Source organism: Salvia hispanica, chromosome 1 (assembly GCF_029641045.1).
Source record: "Salvia hispanica isolate PSC_SH4W2 chromosome 1, Shi_PSC_v1, whole genome shotgun sequence".
Taxonomy (NCBI): domain Eukaryota; kingdom Viridiplantae; phylum Streptophyta; class Magnoliopsida; order Lamiales; family Lamiaceae; genus Salvia; species Salvia hispanica.
In genome coordinates, this window is record NC_142692.1 from 48,264,241 (window position 1) to 48,288,234 (window position 23,994).

General features: G+C 37.6%; 3 protein-coding genes across 4 annotated transcripts; all 3 read right to left on the bottom strand.

Moving 5' to 3' along the window:
• Positions 1 to 893: 893 nt before the first annotated feature.
• On the bottom strand, positions 894 to 1,829 carry LOC125185212 (18.1 kDa class I heat shock protein-like). Its single transcript, XM_048081711.2, has one exon. The coding sequence runs from the start codon at positions 1,623 to 1,625 to the stop codon at positions 1,026 to 1,028; it is 600 nt and encodes a 199-aa protein (XP_047937668.1). The 5' UTR covers positions 1,626 to 1,829; the 3' UTR covers positions 894 to 1,025.
• A 451-nt stretch (positions 1,830 to 2,280) lies between these two features.
• On the bottom strand, positions 2,281 to 9,091 carry LOC125223350 (methionine S-methyltransferase-like). 2 transcript variants are annotated; one of them, XM_048126465.2, is made up of 12 exons: positions 8,749 to 9,091; positions 7,790 to 7,983; positions 7,459 to 7,665; positions 7,227 to 7,322; positions 6,794 to 6,982; positions 6,534 to 6,722; positions 6,189 to 6,425; positions 5,845 to 5,982; positions 4,531 to 4,851; positions 4,167 to 4,346; positions 2,804 to 3,769; positions 2,281 to 2,721 (listed from the first exon to the last, which is right to left on the bottom strand). In XM_048126465.2, the coding sequence occupies exons 1-12, from the start codon at positions 8,963 to 8,965 to the stop codon at positions 2,425 to 2,427; spliced, it is 3,231 nt and encodes a 1,076-aa protein (XP_047982422.1). In that variant the 5' UTR covers positions 8,966 to 9,091; the 3' UTR covers positions 2,281 to 2,424. The 2 variants fall into 2 exon arrangements, with proteins under 2 accessions (XP_047982422.1, XP_088919081.1); XM_089062955.1 differs by lacking the exon at positions 8,749 to 9,091 and adding an exon at positions 8,056 to 8,508.
• Positions 9,092 to 12,733: 3,642 nt separating this feature from the next.
• Positions 12,734 to 19,212, bottom strand: LOC125223228 (protein STICHEL-like). Its single transcript, XM_048126265.2, has 6 exons — positions 16,835 to 19,212; positions 16,266 to 16,485; positions 14,475 to 15,020; positions 13,332 to 13,854; positions 13,077 to 13,158; positions 12,734 to 12,996 (listed from the first exon to the last, which is right to left on the bottom strand). Exons 1-6 carry the CDS (start codon positions 18,992 to 18,994, stop codon positions 12,901 to 12,903), a joined length of 3,627 nt encoding a protein of 1,208 aa, XP_047982222.1. The 5' UTR covers positions 18,995 to 19,212; the 3' UTR covers positions 12,734 to 12,900.
• Positions 19,213 to 23,994: the final 4,782 nt, after the last annotated feature.

Here is a 23,994-nt window from a genome sequence, read left to right on the forward strand (position 1 = left end):
AAAATAATGCGTCCGCTACTGTGTTCCCATAGCACTTTTTATCTCATTCCTTACTAAACGACACAATACCCATAATCCATCATCCATTCACTTTTTTTATAATGACAGATTAGTACATCATCCATTCAGTTAACTATTCATAAGTTTCACCGATTTTATATTCTTCAAATTCGTTTATCTTATACTCCCTATCTTATACTCCCTTTGTCTCATTAGTATTGGATTTCTTTTCGGCTATAACCACATATTAGTCCATCATCCATTCACTTAACTATAATCAGCTATGTATATATAGATGGTGTACGCTTTCCTAGATAAATTAATACCAAGATACAATCTAGGATTGAATTATGAGATTATTTTAGTCATAAGGCGTTATCTATGACTAATTATTTCATGATTATCCATCTAGGATTGAATTGTGGGATTGAATCTCAAGAACTAAACACACTACATATTTGATCCGGGATACAATCTTGCAAACCGAACACCCGTTATGTAGTCCATGTTGATTATCTTTTTCAGCAATACAACAGTGAACTTTCACTCATATTTTTTTCATATTTCCTGTGGGTAAAACGAGCGATTTTGGATATGGCTATACTCTCTCTGTCCCTGAAAAGTATGAACTATTTTCTTTTTAGTCCGTCCCTAAAAAAGTATGAACTTCTAATTTTGAAAATTCATTTTATCTCTTATGAGGTGAGACCAATTTTCCGCTAACAATACTTTAAAAAAAATTTCTTTCTATCTCTCGTTAACCATTAAAACTCGTGCCGAACCAAATATTCATACTCTTTGGAACTGAGGGAGTATTTAATTGAAAAAAAGAAAATGCAAAGTGTGAAACGAAAACATTTCTTAGTTGTAATGCAAAGTGTAAATGATTAATGAAAACTGATATTATTTGGAATAATAAGACACCCAACTCTCATACAAAAAGATCCATTTCAGCAAAACAAAATGAAGAAACCGAAGAAATTAGAAACACACATGATGAGTAGACAATGACATGCAAATGCAGCTCAGAGCTCTTTCTTGTCGGAAGGGGGCTTGACAGCATCCTTGTCCTTATGATCCGCAGCGGCGACATCAATGGCGATGACTTTAGGCTCCTTTTTTATCTCCTCTTCCTTCAACTTGGGCACTGTTATCCTCAGCACACCCTCCTCCAGCCGTCCGCTCACCTTCTCCATGTCGGCGTTCGCAGGCATCTTGAACTGGCGCCAGAACTTGCCGGCGGTGCGCTCCACCCTGTGCCACCGCTCGTCCTTCACCTCCTCCTCCGTCCTCCGCTCGCCGCTCACGCGTAGCACGCGGTTCTCCTCCACCTCGATCTTGATGTCCTCCTTTTTCATGCCGGGGATGTCCAGCGTGATCTGGTGCTCGCTCTCCGTCTCCCTCCAGTCCGCCCGCGCCAGAGCAACTGCATTCTCGTCCGCGGCTGCTCTGGCTGCGGCAAGAGGTGACTGTTCTAGGATCTTGAAGGGGTCTTCTGGGGGTAGCATCAGATCCCATATTGACCGAGGGGTGTAAGGCACCAGCGCGGTCGCTCCCGGCGCCAGGAGAAACGCCGCCACTGCAAACAAGGCCAATGCCGCCATTGTAAGCTTTGCTCTTTCCATATTTACCTTGTGTGTGTGTGTGTGTGTGTGTGTGTGTGTGTGTTGCTTCTTGCTAATTGTAGTGTGTGAAATATGGGGAGTTTGGAGAGGAATTTATAGGTGATGTTACATGTTTCTAGAGATTGCGACGGAAGAGCGTACGTTGATCTAGACTCATATAGACAAGCTAGTGCCTTCTCGAAAGTATGAGAATACCATTCTTCTTTTCTTTAAAAATGATGGCATAAGGTATTATAAAAATATAGATATATAGATATAACTATAATTTGATTAGGCCATATATGTAAGAGAGATCATTCGGAAAATTTAGTATGGAGATGATGCAACATGATATCTTTAATGCTGTAAAATTTGACACCTAACCTAACAACTTATTGAGAATCATCTGTTTATTTAATTTATAAATTGTTCATCCATTTTGAGACATCAAAATAGTGAATACTCCTACCACTTTTCGGTATAAGACTTTCATTTTCCTAAGCCAAATTCTTTCAAAGGAATTATTCATGCTTTGTTTTCACATGGCACAATTCAATATTCCAATGACCTACCTATATGGGTTTTTCTATTTTAGGAAGGATGTGCGATGAAGGGTGGGAACCTACATCATCCCCAAAGTAGAAACCCCCCCTATATATAGTCAGCTAACAGAGGATAAACAAAATCATCATAAATATACTGCCAATGTGAATGGATGAATAGGTTTTATTAAACACAACATACATGCATATAGCTTGTAGTTCATTGATTTTAAGTTACACAAAGTGTGTAACTTAAAACAAAGTGAACGTGTATTCACTCAAGAAACCAAGCTTTTGAATCGAGTAATGCAGTCGAGTGCACGGTTGAAATCTTGATCTTGGAGGGCAATTGTGAAGCGGCAGTAGCCAGGGATTCCAGTCCATGAAGCACTATTGATGCACAAACCGGTGCTGCTGAGCAACGCATCTCGGATGTTCGTATCATCAAGCTTTATCTCCCGGCTCCCTGAGGCATCATTCAGTTTGATGGTCTTGCCCAAGTAGGCAGATGGCTTTGCTACCATGGACACACCTGCTTCGGCGTCCAGCACCTCCCAACCACTATTTTCAAGTGTCTGTCACAACAAAATTATCTTAACATATATACATCATACTTAGCCACCAATCTGTGAATGACTAAACAATTAAAAGAATTACCTGCTTCAAAGATTTAAATCTACTTCTCAGATTTTCCATCTGTTCTGCTATGCCGTTCAACAGATCCTGCGTTTCTTGCTCCCCGGATTCCAGCAATTTCTTCACCGTGTACTTAATAGTGCTGTGTGGTATGCTTACACCACCACTGTTATGGAAAGCATCCACCAAAGAAGGCTGATTCATGAGCAGAAATCCGAATTTAAGCCCACTAGCAAGCATCTTGAAGAACAATCCCCCAAGTAGACATACACTAGTGACTGGATTAGCAGATGAAAGTTTCTCTAGTGTGGCTCCCAAATTCCAGCCATCAAATCCCTTGGGATTATACCTCACTCCTGAGAATGATGTATCCAATATTATCCTCGCTCCGAACTTGGCACATACAAACAATAACTTATTTATCTCTTCGTTGCTATAAAGCAAGCCAGTTGGATTGATGGTTGGACCAGATATATAGATCCATGGTTTTTTAACAGTCTCCAAGGTGCGAGAGAGCGTTTCTTCAGTCAGTTTGTACCCTACTTTTGGATTTGTAGCGATCGTTGCAATATTAGCCTTCAAAAATCTTGCAGCAGATACATAATTTCCATTTGAACCACTCGGGAAGCATAGAGTTCCACCCTCTTGAACGCAGCAGTTCACCAAATTAGTGAAAAGTTCTGCAGGAGACCCAGCATATATGAACTCTGTGCTACTGTCACAAGAAAATCCGTAACTGCTGCTAACTAGACGCCTAATACCGTCTGTAACATCAGTCTCAGATTCTGTGATGTTCTGCCGGGCAAAACTCTCATAGATTGCAGCCTTAACTGGTGTGGTTATTGGCAGAAAGCTTTGGTCGACATCCATGTGAACCAGAGAAGACTCATCAGGCTCATTTATTGATAGCTCAGCATGATCAAGCACTGGGTAAGTCAAACTGGAAACTCCGTTAACCTTGGTCGCACCTGTCTTCTCAGCATTTCTCTAAAAACCATTCAACGGGTAAGATACTTGGTTAGATAATTTTAAAATTTTGATATGTATATTAAAGATGACATCCTTTCTATAAGCTAAAGCGTTTAGAGGAAGCGGCATGTGCCATCACCAAATTCTACTTGATTGGCTATATTATACAGATCCCTGATTAAGTATCACGAACTAACAATACTAGTACGGCGTAAGGTTCAGCATAAAACCATGAGACATCAAATAGTTAGAAAGTTGTAATATTGGGTTGCAGCTTTTCAAGTTGTGTTATCATTCACAAACAATAAAACTAAAATGTGATGGTTAAGATACTTGAACACGAGCAGGCCTCACAATTACTAGACCAGGAAAATACAACTTATGAACATAACCAAAAATTTACGAACATACTAACCTGTGCACGAGGGTGTCGATCCGCAAGCTGAAAAGCCAGAAGCTCATGGACAAGACAACCATAGTAATACTGACTAATTATTGCAGTACTTCCCTGTAGAAGTTCGACTGTCCGGCACAGAGCTTTGAACATCTCCTCGTTCTCTGATATCACAAAGGCCACTTCCAAATCCTTATAAACCTGGATTCCAGAGAGAAAATGGTTGGATGACCAGTAGATTGATTAATCACTGCAGAGGATTAATAACAAACAACAAGCAAAAGCTTTTAAGACGGATTCATCAAGCCACACTCAGAGCCCAAGTACATCGGCAATTTTATTAGAAATGATATACTTAACACACCAATCCCTACAAATGTATTACCTGATTGTTCAGTAAGCCACAAACAACTGTCGCATGTGGAGGCAGAATACTTCTTGCAAGATACTTGAGGACTCCATTGGAACTTGGAAGGCTGGATAGCACAAAGTGGTCAGATATATCCACAAACAATCGACACCCAATTTCTCTTGTCGTATCTAGTAGATGCTCGAAAGCTGAACTAGTAACTGATTCAAATTGTCCCATCCCAGTCACTACCACTTCTGGCCTTAACTTCTTTATTAGGTCTACCATCAAGTCTGACTGGCGTGGTGCTTCAATGACTGTGATAACTTCATGTGAGTTTTCTCCAGTTTCTGTCTTCTGCAAAAGAAAAGGAACTTGTGAAGAAAGAGGGACTTGCTGCAACTATTCAATTAAGTGACAATGAAAAGCTTTCAAATGGCCTTCACTAGAAACATCAAGAATTTGTAATAAGAAATTTGATACTTATAAAACAAACATGAAACCATCAATTTTAATTCTTATCCTGCACATATGTATTACTCCATACCACAGGAAATGAGGTAATAGACATATCATGTTATAATGCTTCATCGACATCTTGAGATCGCAAACCTATGCATTCCAAAAAATGCAGTATGTATTTACATAAGTGATGTAGTGAGATAGATCGAAAGTTAAGTCTCTATAAAGCTGTATTCCAGTGCAACGCACCACCTTCAACTATCCCTGAGAAAAAATGTCTAACAAATCCAGAAAAGACAAACAGAAATAGGGATTATATCATAATAGATCTTAACCTATAATTATTGAAAAGTCTACCTTTATATACAAGTAGAGGTGATAAGAAATATGTATTTATATGTATGCATGTATGTGTATGTATGTAGAGAAGTCAGAGGAATCATGAAAATAAAACACAGTCAATCAGAAGAAGAATAGAATAAGCTACACAACCATGTAGCATGTCTTCTATTATAATATTCATGTGAGGAAACAAATAACTGCTGAAAAACCTTATTGAGTTGTTTTAAAATCCATATTTGAAAGCAAAGCCAAGAGAGAAAATTATCTTTAATTGGTGAACTGATTAACCATAGATTCCATAGTTGTGTAACTCTAGAAACTTTGTTAATAGTGAAATACCAGTCTAGAGTAAAATGCATTCCCTTACATTGAAGGGATGTGCTTGTTTAGTTTATCCTTGTTTTAATACAGAAGCCATATTTGACATTTAAATATCTACACCTAACAATAAAATCTTAAAACCTAAGAAGAGAAAAAAGCCACAACAATAATGATAAAAATGTGATTAAACGAAAGAATGTAACAATGTTTTTAGCCTCATCATACCTCAACATTTTTCAAGGTTGTCAACCATTGCTTTGGTAAATGTCGCGACAATTGTTCATCGACAATAGCCAGGCGTGGAGACAACAAACGTAGAGCACTTTCAATTGCCACAGTCCTTGAAGGAAACACAACAACATTCTGGCCGACAAAGTAAGAGAAAGATCAGAGAAACAAATTAGATAGTTGGAAATTTTCAAAGAAACATTGTTTATCATTGATATGAAAGTGCAAAACTGGTCAATAAAAGTATATAATCCCACAAGGCTTAACCATCAAAGCACAGTGAACAAGAATACTGATGTACTGTTAGTAAGTTGGTAGTAAGTAGTATCAATGTTCCTTACATCTGCAGTAAGTGGGATGTGATGGTATTTAATCAAAAAGTTGGCAATAAGCCCACGGAAACGTCTACTTCCTGCTGGTGGTTCATAAGGAAAAAATGAGAGCTGTTTAAGAATATTAGCAAGATGAGCAAGGAATGGAATCTTCTCGTCGGCAACAGAATCTTCTTGAAAGGACAAGTCTAAGGAGCTCCTGATATCATCCAGTCCGTTCCTTAGAAACTCAAATATCTTTTTTACCTGTCAAACAGCAAATCAGCTTCAGGCTAACTTTCCTATCAGGGCCACATCCATTATTGTTAGGCATATATCTATTTACAACTCTTAATCATGAAGGAAATATCAAACCTGATTAGGTTGTCTGATTTGACAACTATATACTGATAAAGCATGAGAAATACGGCCACCAGCTTTTGCATATGCCCATGCTGTTCTTGCACAGATTGGTTGATCTCCAGAAAGTCCCATAAAGAACTCAAAACGGTGAGGACTATTCTTTTCAATTTCAACCAATGCTGAAATATCTGTATCAGCAGCCTGCAACAGAAAGATCTCTAAAACTTGTGTTCTTGCATGGATTAATAGTGTATGGAAAGTTAGAGTAGAACCTGAAGAACTTTAGTTTGCCAAAGCTTGTCAACTAGAAGACCACGGCGTTCGAACAAACGTTTGCACACAGCTTGACCAGGGCGACCTCCCATATTAAAGATCATAATACCCAAAGGTTTTATTACAGCTATCCCTTCCTCAACAGCCCTCGCAATGAGACCTAAACCAAATTGGTCCTCTACAAAGCCCTGAAAAAAAAATATTAGCTTAAGGAACAAGTGAAGAGAGCTCTTTGTTACAGCAGATCAAGGCGAGTGATAACAAGGTCAGGTCGACACCTTAAAAATCCAGCTTTAGTGATTACTTACAAAATCATCTTTATATATATGCAAAGACTTAAACTGGAAGTGCGAGTTTACTATATTTACTTTGGCATCAAGCATTGGAACCCATCTAGTAGACTACAGTTACACAGATGATATAGCAAGTGACCTGAAGAGCGCAGTAGTTGCTTAAAGAATGTAAGAATTCTTCACTGGCATTCTCCGTAATCATTTTGGACATTGCATCTGGATTAGGGTTTAGAATCTGAAAAGAGAAAAGCACAAAGAGCTTCAAAATAATTCCAATACATGGAATCAACTGTGCTGTATTATATGAACTTAAAAAGCATGATCATGGAAACAATTTACAGAGCCATTTTACATGTAATCAAGGTAGGTACCTGTGGTATGCATCCAACAATTCTCTCAAGTTCTATGTTATTATTTCTGCAGTAAGATAGCAAATCAGATTCATAAAACTCAACCCTGTCGAGTAAAGTTTTATTCTCCGCATCATAAATTGGCTTGCCACTACCATCCAGAGCATTCAAGTATAGGTTTATCCAGGATATCTTCACCGCTCTTGGATTGATATCAAGCCCATATACCTGAAAATAGTAATGAAACACATTAAGAGATCATTGCCTTAATTTCCATGTCCCAACCTGAATACATGCATAACAAGACAGAGACTTCAATTAGAAAACAAGATAAATCATTGGGATCATGAACCTTTGATGGTAACCACTTCTCTGCAATTGCAATGGATATCCATCCATTTCCACAACCAAGTTCAGCTACAGTCCTGTCCTTGAAAATGGAGTCAGGGTGCCTATTGAGCCCCTCATAGAAAGTGAAGGACCAATCCTCGGGTATAAAGATGCTGGGTATGACCATCATTGTAAGTTTCTTCCTCTTCTGGAAACCTGCAATATGAAGACATGATGAGTTCAAGTCCCTCCAAATATACTCAGAACTCCTCTAAGTTAGAAGAACACCGATATCTGATCCAAATGAATAGCATTCCGCAGTCCTTTGTCGCTAAAATAATCCTAAGATTCTATTGTCACATTTAAGTAGTTTTTCAATATAGTCCCTCCTCCATGCAGAAGAACACTATAACTACAAAAAGGTTATCTCCGGTACATACAAGGATCCTCAACAAAACTCAAGTTCATTTCCAGCTACGGTTACAAACCAGCTTTCTAAATCACATTAGCATTAGTTCTACACTGATGCACCAGCAACTGTCAGTCTGGCACAAACTGTTGCCATTAATCCTTGCATGATATGAATGGTTATCTTCTGTTCATAGATCGTTTCAAGGCTCAAGCAGAGCATAAAATCAACCGAAATAAAATTCAGGAAACCTAGAAGCTTGACCGTCAAATCAAAATTCCAACTAAATTCTCAACAATATGATTTAGTCAAAAAGCAGATTCTCTGTTTTCCAGAAGTATAAGCTAATTTCGTTAGCCTAATAATTGTTCCATCTCAGTTTTTTGTTAAACAAAATAACAGTTTGGTAAACTCCAAAAAAACGAACAGAGTGAATTGACAGTCACGGCATTCAAATTCACAAATCACAATTGACTTTATCCTGAAAACGATATCCAAATTTCCATGAAATGTAAACCGCGCAAATTTTCACTAAAATCGCACCGACACACACACGTATATGGAACGTATACCTTCGTATTGCTCAACGTAGATATCCTGAATCTGGAAGTGGTAAGTCTGGAGGCAGCGGGCAGAGTCGTCTTTAGAGGTGAAGCGTTTATGGAGCTCCGATAGGAAGATCCGGGCATCGGTTCGGGTAGAAGGATTTTCGAGGCGCTCGAGGAGTGATCGTAGCGCACTGTAGGCTGCATCACCGGACTGTTGGCATTGCTTCAGAAAATCTTCCATGATCAGCACAACAATTGCGTGTGCTCGCCCTCACAGAATCAGCTATGCTGTTTGAGTCTGTGTGCATATATATATATATATACGTCAGTGTATGTATTACGAAGGATGACAAGTCACAGCCATTGGTCGTTTTATATGTAAATGTAAAACGTGATGAAAAGATTGAACTTTTCAATTTAAATTATGGAAACTTTCATTTGATTACTAATGTTGATTTGATTATTAACCATCATAGTGCATGTCTCTTATTCATTCGTCTATCATCATAGTCATGATATCCACATAACACATTGTTTTAGCATTATTACCTCATTTGCAATCTAAAAATTTAGAAATAGATGCACAGATCTGTAAAGGAAATTTCCCTCAATTTGCATATACTCCACGTGACACAAATTTTAAGAAATATAGTAGAGAGTGAATTAAAAAAATTAGTGGAACGTGAATCCTATTTTTATAATAAAATGTGAGTAAAATGAGTTAGTGCAATATGAGTTCCATTACTAAAAAGTAAGAGTGTCAATTAATTGAGGAAGGACGAAAAAAGAAATATATGTCAATTAATGGGGGATAGAGAGAATATTATTTAAATTATTTATATATAATGATTCCATATTAGATAAATAGTAGTAGTCACAACAGATTTTTATTTTGTTACTACTATATACTCCCTCCGTTCCATAGTAATGGATGCGTTTCTTTTCGGTACGAAGATTAAGAAAAATTGTGTTAGAGGTAAGTTAAGTAAATGGAGAACAAAGTGGAAAATGAAAAAGATAGAGAGATGAAGAGAGAAAAAAGTAAGAGAGAGTAAAGTAGGTGTGAAGAAATGTGTTGACTTTTACTAAAAAGTCTATTAAGTACTATGGAACGTACCAAAATGTTAAAATGACTCAATTATTATGGAACAGAGAGAGTATTATTTGCAATTGTCAAATGGAGGTGGTGACTGGTGCGGTATATTCGATTGGGGAAGAAGTCAGCTTGTGGCGTCGGTGATTTTATATTATTGTAGCGGGAAGTATTTAAGATAAATGTCCTTATTATACAATGGTAATCTACTAATACGAAAGAGACTTACAGCTACGTACTAACCATATATCTTTTGTTATGTAATTAATTTGTCTTTCTGAATTCGAATCGTATGATGATAATTAATAAAGTATATACCTTTCCTTGTATGTATGACTTTGTATTGAAGTCTAAACCATGGAGTTCGTTTTTTAGACGATATGATAATAATTCATCCAAAAAGGAAATAAGTTTTGTACTGTAATTTTTTTATGAAACCAATTAACCAAAGATATATTAAAACAACCAAATTACGACTAGATTCCTCAATCAGAAGAACAAACTTTCATATGCTGTGCATTCGTACAACACTTTCCTGTAATAGATAGTAGTAGAATGGAAGTTTCTAATAAATAGATGAGAAACTACATAAATAATCCTTGATGTTTCAGTAGTGAATATGAATAAGTATTTGAGAAATTTTGTACTAGCATTTTTGTTACGTTCAATGAGAAACTCCATAAATAATCCTAAATGACATCACCCTGAGATCATAGAGTGCATTTTTGGACTTTTCGCTCAAATACTAAATATGATATTTTCATGGACTTTCCACCCAATTACTACAAAATATGATATTTTCCTCATGTTTGGATACATGAAATTATATTTCAAATTTATGTTTGTAAATTTATCCAAAATAAATGTAAAATAATAATTTCCATCTCCTTTTTATGCAAAAATAATTAAAAATATTCTTCGAGTCCTTATGTATGAATAAGCAGGACATAAAGTATCGGTTTAATTAAAATTGAATATTCCTACTTAGTCATTTTTTAAGAAAAGTAGAATATATGTTCAGTGAATTATCTTAGAATTTACTATTAGCCTTTTCTTCTTATTTTAATTTTACATGGTTCTAAAAGAAGAAATAAGGAAGGAGGAAAAAGAAGAAATGAAAGAGAGAGAGGAAGAAGAAGGAAGGAAAATAAGGACATCTTATTAATTAAGTAAGAGAGAGAAAAATTTGACATAAATTTTTTTTATTTATTTTGAAAAAGTTTACAACATAAAGATGAAATAGTATCATTTTCAAGTATTTAAATATGATGAAAATAACATATTTAGTATTTGAGTGAAAATTCCAAGAAAATATCATATTTAGTGTAATTGGGTGGAAAGTTCAAAAATACCCTTGATGACTTGAGGGGCATTTTGGGCTAAAAATTAATCTCATATATAGTGGAGTAGTATCAAAATCCTCTAGGGACTATCTATGTTCATTCCAAAAAGATCAAAGACTAGACTAGTAGACTAAGTTCACTTCCATTTTTTTTACCATAAATAGTAAGCAACTCACGTCCCACTAACTTATTTTATTTACATTATTATAAAACTAGTATTCTATATAAAAGTGGGATATATTTCTTGAAATTCATGCCAAAAAATGGACACTTAATGAGAGATGGAGAGAGCACGAGTAGAATTATGAGAAGAGGTATGAGATTCTAAGAGCTATAGCTGAGCTCAGAAAATTGAAAGAAGTAGCAGAGTTGAGATTTGAGTTAAGACTGTTTAAAAGCATGTTTACTTCATGGCATATGAAGTGCTAATGGAAATAACTAAATGAAAATCAACATAAAGTATCATGATTTAAATAATCCGTGGTTAAATAGTGATTATTGTAGTGGTTAAGCTTTAATACTTTGCCCCTTAAGTGATATGAGGAGAGCATTCCCAGCTCACCATTAAAAGAGTGGTTTGAAGCATGCATTTTTTACTATTTTGTACACTAGCTAGCAATTATTATCGGCATTAGCTCTTAAAGTAATCAATGAGAAGGTAAATGCCTCAATTATATGTTCATAATCATCACCAACTTCTTTTTTCTTAATTTAATATTTCTTAGAAAATAGAAAGTACGCACATGGAGTTATTTTGAAACATATCTTTTGCACCAACTTGTACTTTTTTATTTGCAAATATGTAAAAATAACAAAAAAAGGTAGTAAAAAAAGGGGGGCTTGAAGAAAATTGGGACTACATTAACGTAGCAAGTCTAGAATCTGATTTTATTCCACCAGTTTATGCCCTCAATTGGATTTAAATAAGTTATTACTATTGTTTAATCTCAATCTGTTGCGGTCCCGATTTCAATGCGCACAAAGAGCTACCACAATGGACAAAATTCACTATATGCAGAATCTTGCCTCTCTTATCCAACTGAATGATCACATATTACAACAATTTCCTTCCTCTCATGCGAAAAACCGAAAACCGAATGCTCAGCACTAACGAAAAGTAGCTTATCATACCTCGTCAAGTGAAGTGAAGATTGCAAGTCACTGCAATATATATAGAGTGACACCACTCTTAAAGTGACAACGTGACAACAAATTACATGCAATCTGCAATACATATGCAAGCAATATGTGATACGTTGGCAAACAATTTGGCATACCATAGTTAAAATGACAATCTAGGCAAACAATCTGCGATACATAGGCAAGCATTCTGCGATACATAAACAAGCAACTCAGCATATGGTTTCAAGCAATCTGCGATATGAAATCAAAGATTATCAAACAATCTACGATACATAGACAAGCAAGTCTGCCACGTGGCAGACTAAGGTTGAATCTGCTCCTAAATCTAACGGCTGTCATTGGTAGTACAGTGTCATCTTAAATGAGGTTGTCATTTTAATACAAACCTATATATTACGTATAGTTTTCCATTTCATAGCACAACAACAAAAACGTCTGTAATTTTTATTAATACCATTGGTGAATTGAGTAAATGATGAGTCACAACAATTAACTTTACAACATACATTTCCGTTACCGATCTTGACATATTTGAAAATCAAAGACTGAGTTGAGCCTCTATAAATACAAAATCAATGGCAATGGAATGACTGATCATCATCTACTTGATCTGTTGTTTTCTGGCCTTCTCGATTTCGCACACTCTCCGAATAAAGAAAATCGCCCACCTTTGGGCGGGCGTGAAGGAGTGCTCTGCATATGGAACACAAGTTAGTTTGTGAATATAATGTTGCCCACTTTCGAATGAGATTAGACTCGAAATAAGAGCTTACCTTTCTCCTTCCTTGAGGTTTGCGGTTATTCCAACAGAACAAGGCGCTGCAACCACCAGCACCCGTGCTAGATTCATATCCCCTGCGAAGAAAATAGGAAATGTGAAGATGATGACAGATGCACGAACAATCCGCTCTCACTCTACTATCAAGAGCAAACAAACAACAGTAAATTGTCACCTCAAAAGAGAAGATCATCCTTTTCATTCTTAAACTTGATTCAGAAATTTGAAATGATAAAATAAATTCACTTACATATTATCTGGGAAGGTAGAATTATGCAGCAAGCTCGGAGATATGGGGTAATGACCAATCTTCTTAACTGTCTGATCCTTCTGATGTGACATTCCATCGTTAATTTTCAGTACTTTAATCTCGTGATGTAACTCATCTTCCCATTGCTGCACGGGCCTATCCAGAGAATCTTTTGATTTCAACTCATTTGGATGATCAATGCCATCCTGTGGCAGCACTTGATTCCTTTCTGGTTTCGAATGGCTTGATCCAGTGGCTCCTCTGTCCATTGCCTGCAGCCATGCAGTTTCCAATCTTTGCTCGTGGATGATGGATTCAATTCTCCGCAAGGGAAGATCTGACTTGCCATCTTCTGAAGTACTTACGTCTGCAACGGAGGGTCTGGCTCTGTGCACTACACTTATTTTAACCTCCACATTGCTTCGTAAAACTACTTCAAATACATTGGTGATACTGCTAAGAAAACCTTCTGCTCGGGTCTTGATATTACTATCATCAAATGCAACATGGGCAATAAAACCACCTGCATAAAGAAGTGCTCAGAAATTTCGCTACAACAAAACCTCTTAAGCATGCACTTGAAATGACCATACTATTACATATCCAGTAAATGATATGAGAAAGAGTGAGGCATTCAATTGCCAGTGACAAATAATGTAATGCATGATTCAACAATATGTTTAACTTTCTGAACCAGAGTATGATAGAGCCAAGGGTATCACAATTTTAATGAACAAGACGGCATAAATATTAATTGAAGAGAATCTAAATTACAAAAAAAAAAGAGTTCCTCAAGTTTTCTCCTAACCAGCTAAACACTGATTTCTCAAGTAACATCTTCCACACACCTCCTATATCTTCTTTTTGTTAGTTGATATTTGGTATATATCCAAAAGGAAAGAATTTTAATCATATCAATATCAAAATTTATTTCCCTTCTTTCATATGCCTTTAAAAGGAAAAATTTTATTCCTAGCAGATTAAGTCTTATAATCACTGAAAAAATTTAAGTCCTACCAATATTGATACACTCACGCACAGCACTCACAAATAAAATGCAGTGTTGTTTAAACCGTTGTCCTATAAAGCAGAATAAAAAAAAAACTGGAAATGTCATAGTAATTCATTTGTATGTATAATTACCTTTTGTTTCAGACAAACCAACAAGCTTTCCATAAGAATGAAGTAGCAGCCTCAATGTCTTAGAATGGCACTTCTCAATACACTGGAGCCAGATATTATTCAACATCTTTGAATCCATGCATGTCATTGTCATTTTACCAGTTGCACAGTCACCATTTGAGTCAGTCTGATCATCACTATTACTGAATTGGCCTTGATTGGGTTTGTCAATTAGTCTGACTGGTTTTTCGTTGCTCATTGGATTGCACTGAGCAGCAACCATAAATGATGATGGAGAACCTGATTTCTCAGGTGCAAATTGTGCATCTGAGTTCTGCTTAGGGACTGTAGCTTCTCTATACATACTCATGTGCTCCTCGTCAGTTGCCTTTGAACTCTGTCGCCGACTACTGGTAGACTGAGTTCGATCAGGAGAAGACAGAGAACCTAATTGTAATAGAGTTGCCGTGAACCAGGTTGATCGCTCAGTTGATACTCTGAGATGCTTTTCTGCCTCAGACAGTAGCGTTAATGCATGCTTCAGTCTGTCCAATTCTCTTTCAGTCACTGAAAATTCAACCATCAATTGTTTTAGTAATTATGAGAACAACTAAGATTCCAGTACCGGATACTATTTAGAGGCAGGGATACTATTTTAAAATCTTACTCGTATTTTCATTAATTGAGTCATAGGATCAAGCATGCAGGACCAGGGAGCATTGGCTTGATATAAAAAATACAAAAAGTAACTTCACATGTTGAAAGGTTTTGCTGGTCCAATTGCAGCAGATGGAGTATGCATACTTAGTAGGCAGCATGTTGAAAGAACATGATTTAAACTATTATGCAAAGTGAAACTATTTAATAAAGTAAGCATGTTATGCAGCAAATGTTATCATTGATTCATCTCCTCTGCCAACCCCACCCCACAATAAATTTTTCATATATAATAACTTGAATGTGGCAATAAATACCAACAATTTACATTTATTGAAAAAAACCAAAAAAAAAAAGTTGAAAATGTGAGAGGATGTCATAAGTAAAACATTTACAGATACAGCTAACGCAAAACACCATTTGTTTTATTTTATATTTTATTTTCCATGTTTATTTACTGGGGGTAGAAGATTGGAAAACCCATTTAACATTGTGATAAGTAAGGAGTATTAGAGAGAAATACTCATTCAATTTGGATCACTGTCATCCAAGTGCAGCTTTACAGAGTTCTTTTAATCAGTCAGAGATCATATGTTAAGGTGTATAATGAGGGTTACCCTATTTGTGCAACAAATTTATTTAAAATTGTTGAAAATAAAATGGGGATGCTAAAAAAAGACAACGATTTATTAGCTAAATGGAAGTGGATGTTAAAATAAATAAGCTTATAGAGAACAGTTTAGCACAGAACCGTGTCTATTACACAAATGGTTCATAGACAACAATTTCCTTTAATATATTAACAGATACCAATCAATATTCTTTTAATATATCTTTGAGATGGGCAAAAACCAATCGTTTATAATTTTATGCAATTATGAGTTTTCAATTGTTTTAGCCTAGAATGAAACAAATAGTAGTAGTTGAGTTAATGTACAGGCAAGTATATCTACAAACAACTGAATGTGCCTGAAGAGTAAGAGTAAGGATAGTAAAAACATATTTGATGCTTAATTGAAAATAATAATACATTAATTGTTAATGAAGAGTGTTCAAATTCACCAATAATGTTTACTTTCAGGGGTTATCAAGATATTTTATAACAGAAAAGACTAAGTAGAGGAATGCTAAACAGAGTAAACGAGAAGAACTTACAAGTTCTCCCACCAAAGAATGGAAAGTTGTGCTTTGCATCAGCATTCGAATAAGTCCCAGCAATAATATCCACAATAAGTGTCACCAATTGAGAAATTAGTACTAATGGATCAACACCCGAATCCATCATTTCCCTTGCTCTTCTAACTGTCTCTGTAGCATTTGATGACATTGCTAACTCCAGAAGCTCCAGTAATTTATCCTCAGAGACAACCCCCATCTGCATAAGGAACATTGAATAAAAAATTATCATAATTCAACAGACTATTCAACCTGGTTCGAGGTTGTAGAAATCAAATAATCTATTGATATCTGCATGCACTTTCTTTCGTTTTTTGTGTGAAAATAGTCCACATGCACTTTTTTATTAGTCAGATAACAATACAAACTCTTATAGTATTATTTAAATAAGAGCAAGTTTATTTTAAAAAATTTAAATGGGCAAGAAAAATACAAACACAGTAGCCATTCCTCTGAATGCAAGTCGGAAAGAAAAAGGACTGTTCAGAGTCACAAGGCAGGGCAACGAAGATTTAACTAAAGATTTAAATATGGTTTTGTTAACTTACAAGTTCATTCACCAGGGACTTAGTGATTCGTTTCCCAAACAAACTCAACTGGTCCAACATTGTTTCTGCATCTCGTAGTGAACCATCTGCATTTGAAGCAATCAACTCCAGTGCATTTGGATCAACATCTAAATTCTCATTAGTTGAAAGCTTCTTTAGGCGAGTAACAATATCACCATTGCTAATCTTGTTGAAAATGTGCTTCTGACACCGAGTCAATATGGTGCGAGGTACATTCTCAATATCAGTTGTAATGAGGACAAAAACAATGTGTGGCAAAGGTTTATCAAGAAGTCGAAGAAATGCCAGCCATGTTCTTGAGGGCAGTAAATGGCATTGGTCAATGACAAAAATCTTGTAATGTTGAAGTGCCGAGGGATGAACTGCCAATATATTTCTTAACAGATTTTTCAGTTGGTCGATTCCCTTCTTATTGGAGCCATTAACTTCTTCAAGATACCTGCTCTTTCCAGACAGGAAATCAGCACATTCCCTGCAGATCCCACAGGGTTTACTCTCTTCAGTGGCAATGCAATTCAAAGCAGCAGCAAAGATTCTAGCCGCAGAAGTTTTTCCAATTCCACGAGCACCTTGGAATAGATAAACAGGAGCAATCCTCCCTCTTGAAACCGCACTCATAAGAGACTGAATAACTATATTTTGGCCAATTATTTCGTCAAAAAACATTGGCCTATATTTGTGGCTCAGGCTTCTGACATTCTCAGGAGAACCTTCTTCATGCTCTTCCTCATTCAAAGCTACTAACTCAAGCCCTTCCGGACTTCTACAACTTGAAGACCACCTCCTACCATCCAACCGGCTCAAGGCTTCTAAATCAAGCTCCGCGAAATTTGTTGAGAGCTCATCATCACTATTCCCGCTTCTCATGGATAATCTTCCATGGCTATCAGCACCATTGCCAAGGAGAGGAACGAGGCCTTGACCTCCTGTCTTGGAGCTGAGTCTCCTCTTGCTGGAAGCCAAAGATAAGCGATTATGTCTTCCATGGGACGAGGTCTGACTTCCACAAAACAAGATGCTTCCTTTTCTTCTTAGAGCATCAGAAAGAGAAGGAGAACAAGAACTCCCATATCTAGACTTTGGTGTCGACCTTCTAGACCAGTAACAAGGTATTCCACAGCCCTGACGACCAGGCAAATCCAACTGGTCCACCTCATCATCAGCACCATTCAATGACCCAGTGGTGGCATCCCACGACTCAACGGTACTTGGGTTCCTAATAGCATATCTATTATAAGAGCTTGTTGACAATGCTGGTGTGCTATACGAAACAGAATCATCCTCCTTCCTATGCGTCCTCAGCAACTTTGTGGGTGAATAAGACCAATGCTTATTCTTGATCCTAGCAAGTAAAGGTGATATTGCAGAATCTCTACCTAAATCCTCGGAATTACAATAATCACCATTATCATCAAACTGATCTGCCAAAGTTGCCAAATCGTCCCTCCTTATTCTTGCACCAGGGGAGCATTCTGCTACATTCTCAGCATATCTACTTAAAATCATCCTCATTTGCAACTCCTCCTTCTGATGTCTAGAACTAGCACTAGAATAATTACTCCTCTTCGTTTTCTTCTTAATAGTACGCCTAATAGATGGTGTAAAGTTAGAATCTCTACATTTAGACATCAAAGAACCGTACCTATCACTCAAATAACCATCACTTTTCGAATCATTCCCACCAACATTCAAGCTATCCGACTCAAGACTCCCTTCTCGAGTAGAGGAGGACCCCTCATCCTTACCACTCTCACCATCAATCTGCCTACTCCTCTCACTCTCAGATTTCTGATTTCTCCAGTTATACAAATACACCTTCCTCCTACCCTCTTCCGCTCTCGAAATGCCTCCACCACTAGCATTACTATAACTATTATTGTTGTTATTAATATAGGTATCGCTACTTCCTACAAGCAATCGTGGCTGCAAAATGTGCGAAGAGGAAGAAGCAACGGCATTACCATTCTTGTAGGTGAGAGATCTCGCAGAACCAAGCGGCGGAGACCGCCATGATGAGGAGGTTCCGGGGTCTCGTAGCACCCTCGCCGCCTTTCTGATTTGCGTCAGCTCCTTCTTCAAATGCAAGTTGCTCGGCCGGGGATCAATCCCGCCGCCGTCACGCAGCTCAACTGACGTCATAGCTCAATACACATCGACGATGTGATTCAATCTCGTCTACAAATGCAGATCTGCAGATCTTAATTAACGAGCATCTCTGCTCTTCCTAGTAAATAATGGATTACAAGGCAATAATTACTGCTCAATTATCCCACACGAAATTATTGAAATGGGAAAACACCCTTTTTCCCTCCTTCGCACTATTTTGCAGTAATGAGATTCCGTTTTTGACTCTAGGGCTTGTTTGTTCCTTTCTTTTTTATTTATTGAAATTTTAACCTTGTGTTTCGTCTCCAGTTCTCGAGTCCTGAGTCAGTCACCATTGAAAATATAAATTCAACATTCAATATTTGATTCCTTTTGCATAAATTTCAATTTAAAGACCTACGGTATATTTATTACTTCCCACTCTAATTGGGATGTCTACTTATTTTCTATTTTTGATTTCGATTTAAAGACCTATTTATGAGTATATCTATATTTTCTGTGCAAACTTTTTCGATTATGAGAAGCATGCTAAAATGATCCTTAATTCGTTGATTTTCAATAGATTTAATAAGAGTTCAATCGTGTAGGCTATATGAACTGCTTGGGTTATTTTAGTCACTCTAAGTTAAATTTCTTTATATTTTAGTTTTTTAAAATGGATTCCCAGTTAGCATTGGACTACTTCTTTTTTTTCCCCGATGTATTTCTCAGGACTAAGAGCATCCACAATGGATGCCCGATCGCGCGCCCGATCGGCCGAGATCGGGCTCGGGCGCGGTCGGGCATCCATTGTAGACCTCGGTCGCGCCCGATCCCGAGCCCGATCGATCGGGCGCGTGATCGGGCGCCCATTGCAGAGCCGCGCCCGATCACGCCCGAGCCCGAGCACGCGTTTTTGATTTTTTTTTTTTTTTTTTCTTCTTTTTCAATTCTATAAATATACCTTCATTTCACTCATTTTTCACACAACTCTCACACATCTCTCTCAACTCTCTCTCCATAGCAATATCTCTTTCACTCACTTTTCCAAAATGTTTCCCGGGGAAGATATTGGTCGGTCTATGGAACGCGCAATGTTTGCTTTCGGGAACCAGATTCTCGCCGGTATTCGTGCAATACATGAGCAAGAGCAAGCCGAACAGCAGGCCCAAGAGCAGGTCCCGAGGCCCATCCGCCGACGGACATCCGTCCGTCGAGAGCATGTCCTAGCTCATCAACGTCTGTTCGAGGACTACTTCGCCGAACATCCCCGGTGGGGCGCGCCGGTTTTTCGCCGACGGTTTAGGATGCGGCGAGAGCTGTTTCTCCAGATTTTTCACACGTTGGAGGCGCGCGACGAGTACTTCCAGTGGCGGGAAGATGCGGCCCATAGAAAGGGTCCATCCCCGCTGATGAAGTGCACTATTGCGCTTCGTCAGTTGGCATACGGCACTACGGCGGACATGTTTGACGAGTATCTTCACGTCGGGGATACAACTGGCCGGGAGTGTCTGGTAAATTTTTGTGCAGGCGTTATTGACGCCTTCGGCGCCACATATTTGCGCAAGCCGAATGCCCAAGACTGCCAGGACCTGCTGCGGATGCACGATACGGTGCACGGAGTATTGATTGTATGCACTGGGAGTGGAAGAATTGTCCTGCAGCGTGGAGAGGCCAATTCACTAGTGGGTATAAGGGTACCCACCCGACGATGATCCTTGAAGCAATCGTTGACCACAGTCTTTGGATTTGGCATGCTCACTTTGGCGTGGCGGGGTCCAACAACGACATCAATGTGCTGAACTCGTCCAGTCTCTTCACCGAGCAATGCAATGGCAACGGTCCGGTTATCAGCTTCACTGCCAACGGACGACAACATCATATGGGGTACTACTTAGCCGACGGCATTTACCCGAGATGGCCAGTTTTCTTGAAGACGATCTCCTGTCCAACGGGTGCGAGGAGAGAGTTTTTTGCGGCAAAGCAGGAGTCTGCACGGAAGGACGTGGAGCGAGGATTCGGTGTGCTTCAAGCGCGTTGGGGAATAGTGAAAGGCTCGGCTCATTCCTGGTACAGGCATCATATCGCCAATGTCATGTACGCGTGCATCATCTTGCACAACATGATTATTCACGACGAAGGCCGTGCAGCTAGCCAGTGGTCCGACGATGAAGCCGCTCCGAGCGCAGGTCATGCAGCCCGCCGGTCGTTCGAGGTTTACCCTATGGACTCAACGAGAGATTACAAGCTCATGAGAGCATGCGCAACCAACATGCTCATCTTGATCTCATGAACGACATGATTGAAGAAGTTTGGGCACGTAGTGGTCGTTGAAATTGTACCTCTTTTTTGTAACTTTAAAAAAAAAATTAAGTAATGTATGTTTTTTGCTAGTTCTTTAATTTAGAAGTCTAATTTTGCTATTTATATGGTAAACATAAAAAAAATTAAAACTAAAATTGAAATGAAAAGTGGATAAGAGATAGGGCATGCACTAGGGCTCCACCATTGCAGAAAGATAGGGCATGCTGACGTGGCAACCACTAGGGCTCTCACTGGGGCATGCACTAGGGCATCCATTGTGGATGCCCTAATCACTTGCCGAGATACTAATGCATTGTCTTAACGGTTACTGCACTAAACGATAGGGATGTTGGACCACCACGTCAATTTTAAACGAACTATTTTAGAAATCACTGCACCAAACGATAGGGAACACAGGCCAAATGGTTAGCTCCATTCATATGAGTAGGGATCAACCACTTGACTTCATATTTAAGGGACGAGATGTTGGACCACCATGTCAATTTTAAATGAACTATTTTAGAAATCACTAGCACATAATTCTTTATACTACGTACCAAACGACCGTTTATTCAGTGGCAGACCGGGACGGATGTATCGATGTACATGAGCCCAACATGAGGCAAATGCCCTACCTAAAATATATTCATTTATGCTTAAAATTTTTTGAAACATCCTTATTTATGCCCCTTTTAAAATCATTTAAAATACCTTTATGTGTATTTTTTCCCCAACCATGTAAAATTTCCTGGCTTATCCCTGGTGGCAGACTACAGTTGGCCAAGACATAGCTCCAACAAGGGCTTGGCCGGTGGGAGCCCACCCCTGGTCTCTGTTTCCGTCGTGTTTATGATAGTGAAGTGAGGAGTTATTGTAGAAGACGTGATAGGCCCATTAATTGTTTTGATGTTGGGCTTGCTTTATTGATTAAATTGATTGGGCCATTAGTCTATATATGATGTGGATATGTTTATATGTTTGGAAGATGAGATTGATGGACTAGTTGCCCTCCTCAGTAGAGTTTGCAAATTCAAATGATTTTGATTAATTTACAGTTATTATAAAATTTATAATAAGTAACTAAGCAGTGAATTAAAGAAAATGATGGTCTAATATACAGCAAATAGTACAGCCTGATTCATTCGCATGAATATGACAATTAAACTAAAAATAGCCCGAATACAATCATCATGAATTGAATTCCATCTCCTATAATGGAATAACCTATTCTCAATATATTATCTTTCGAGGATCTTTTAGATCAATTTTTTTTATGGATATTAGATAAATAATTTATAATGGGCTCACAATACTTATTTCTTTACTACAGTATGTGATATGGACGTGCTTAAAAAATAATTAATTTTAAAGTTACAATGTACTTCCAATCTCGTACTGCTACGTGGTATGAAAAATGCAATGCTGTAAATACTAAAATGCAATATACATTTGAAGAAGCTATTGATGGATTTCCATAAATTGCATTTTATATTATTGAGTTTGGCATTGTAAATATAGAAGTTTAATTTGCATTTAATATTGTTGAGTTTTTGCATTATAGACAATTTAGGTTTATAAGCAAAGCTCAATAAATGTGATGTGTATATATATGTAGGGCTGTGATCAATTGAGATTTTTTAGGCTAATTGAGAAATGAGATGCAATATCAGCTATTCATTTTTATTAAATGAGCGGTCCAGATTTTGCCACATAAAAAATAATTTTAGATTAATTTATTATGAAAGGGTATTATGATCATTTCGTGTTTTAATTTAAGGTTCTTTGGGTTTGAATAGCGATTTCAGTTAGATTTGTGATTCAATCGTGATTTCTGTGATTCAATCGATTCCAACGATTTCTGTGATCTAATTTCTGTGAGATTTCTCTCGGATTTCAACGATTCCTCAGCATTCATCCGAAAATTGATAAATTTTCGAAAAATAGATGACTAACTCGACGGATTTTGGTTGAATCTGAAGTTTTTAGGTTGATTTTATTGACTTTGATTTTGTTTTTATACTTTATTTGTTGATGCCCAGTCAAATTTGTTCCAAATCAGTTTTTTTTTTTTTGCTTTTTCATCTTTAGCTTCGAGTTCACTTCGTAATCAATACATAAGGTGTTATCTGATGGATTCTTTATCTTATTCCAAGTCGACGTCGATGAATGGTGAAGGTAATTTGGTTTGGTTTTCATTAACATGACTTTTTTGTGCTATGTTGGTGAATTATACTCTGTTGACATAAATGCACAGCTGTTGATATTTGAATTGATGTTTTGTTGATATAAATGCAAATCTGTTGACATGATGTATGTTATCAGTTAAATATTCTATGTAACTGCACTCTTTGTTGACATTTTGTTGACATACAAAATAGTTGTATGCAAAATGCACCCTGCCCTGGCTGAAGAGCCCCTGCTGTGGTGTTTGTTGGTGGAGGAAGGGGTTATGAATAGGGTTGAGAGTCCATGATAGGATGTCTGAGATGTTGGTGCTGGTGTGTTGGTACTGCATATTTTGAGATTTTGATTTTGGATTCTGGTGTGGGTCAGTTAAGATATGCTAGTTGACATTATCTGTTTCAACTTGTTGACATATTTTCCCATTATGTTGTAGGATCTGCTATTCCAATTTGCAAGGCTGAGTTGAGGCCTTATGAAGGTCAAAAAATTTCTTTACTCGAGGAGGGAATTTCCTTTTATGAAAAATATGCTCAAGAGGCTTGTTTTGATTGTCGAAGATTTGGAAA

Bases quoted from the DNA above. Each gene is read 5' to 3' on its own strand.
- LOC125185212 (XM_048081711.2), bottom strand. From the start codon at position 1,625: ATGGAAAGAGCAAAGCTTACAATGGCGGCATTGGCCTTGTTTGCAGTG.
- LOC125223350 (XM_048126465.2), bottom strand. From the start codon at position 8,965: ATGGAAGATTTTCTGAAGCAATGCCAACAGTCCGGTGATGCAGCCTAC. The intron at 5,983-6,188 runs GTAAGGAACATT...TTTGTCGGCCAG, and splicing joins ACATCCCACTTACTGCAGAT to AATGTTGTTGTGTTTCCTTC. The intron at 4,852-5,844 runs GTATGATGAGGC...TTTCTTTTGCAG, and splicing joins CAACCTTGAAAAATGTTGAG to AAGACAGAAACTGGAGAAAA.
- LOC125223228 (XM_048126265.2), bottom strand. From the start codon at position 18,994: ATGACGTCAGTTGAGCTGCGTGACGGCGGCGGGATTGATCCCCGGCCG. The intron at 13,855-14,474 runs GTAATTATACAT...TTCTTTATGCAG, and splicing joins TGGTTTGTCTGAAACAAAAG to GTGGTTTTATTGCCCATGTT. The intron at 12,997-13,076 runs GTAAGCTCTTAT...TTCCATATGCAG, and splicing joins AACCTCAAGGAAGGAGAAAG to AGCACTCCTTCACGCCCGCC.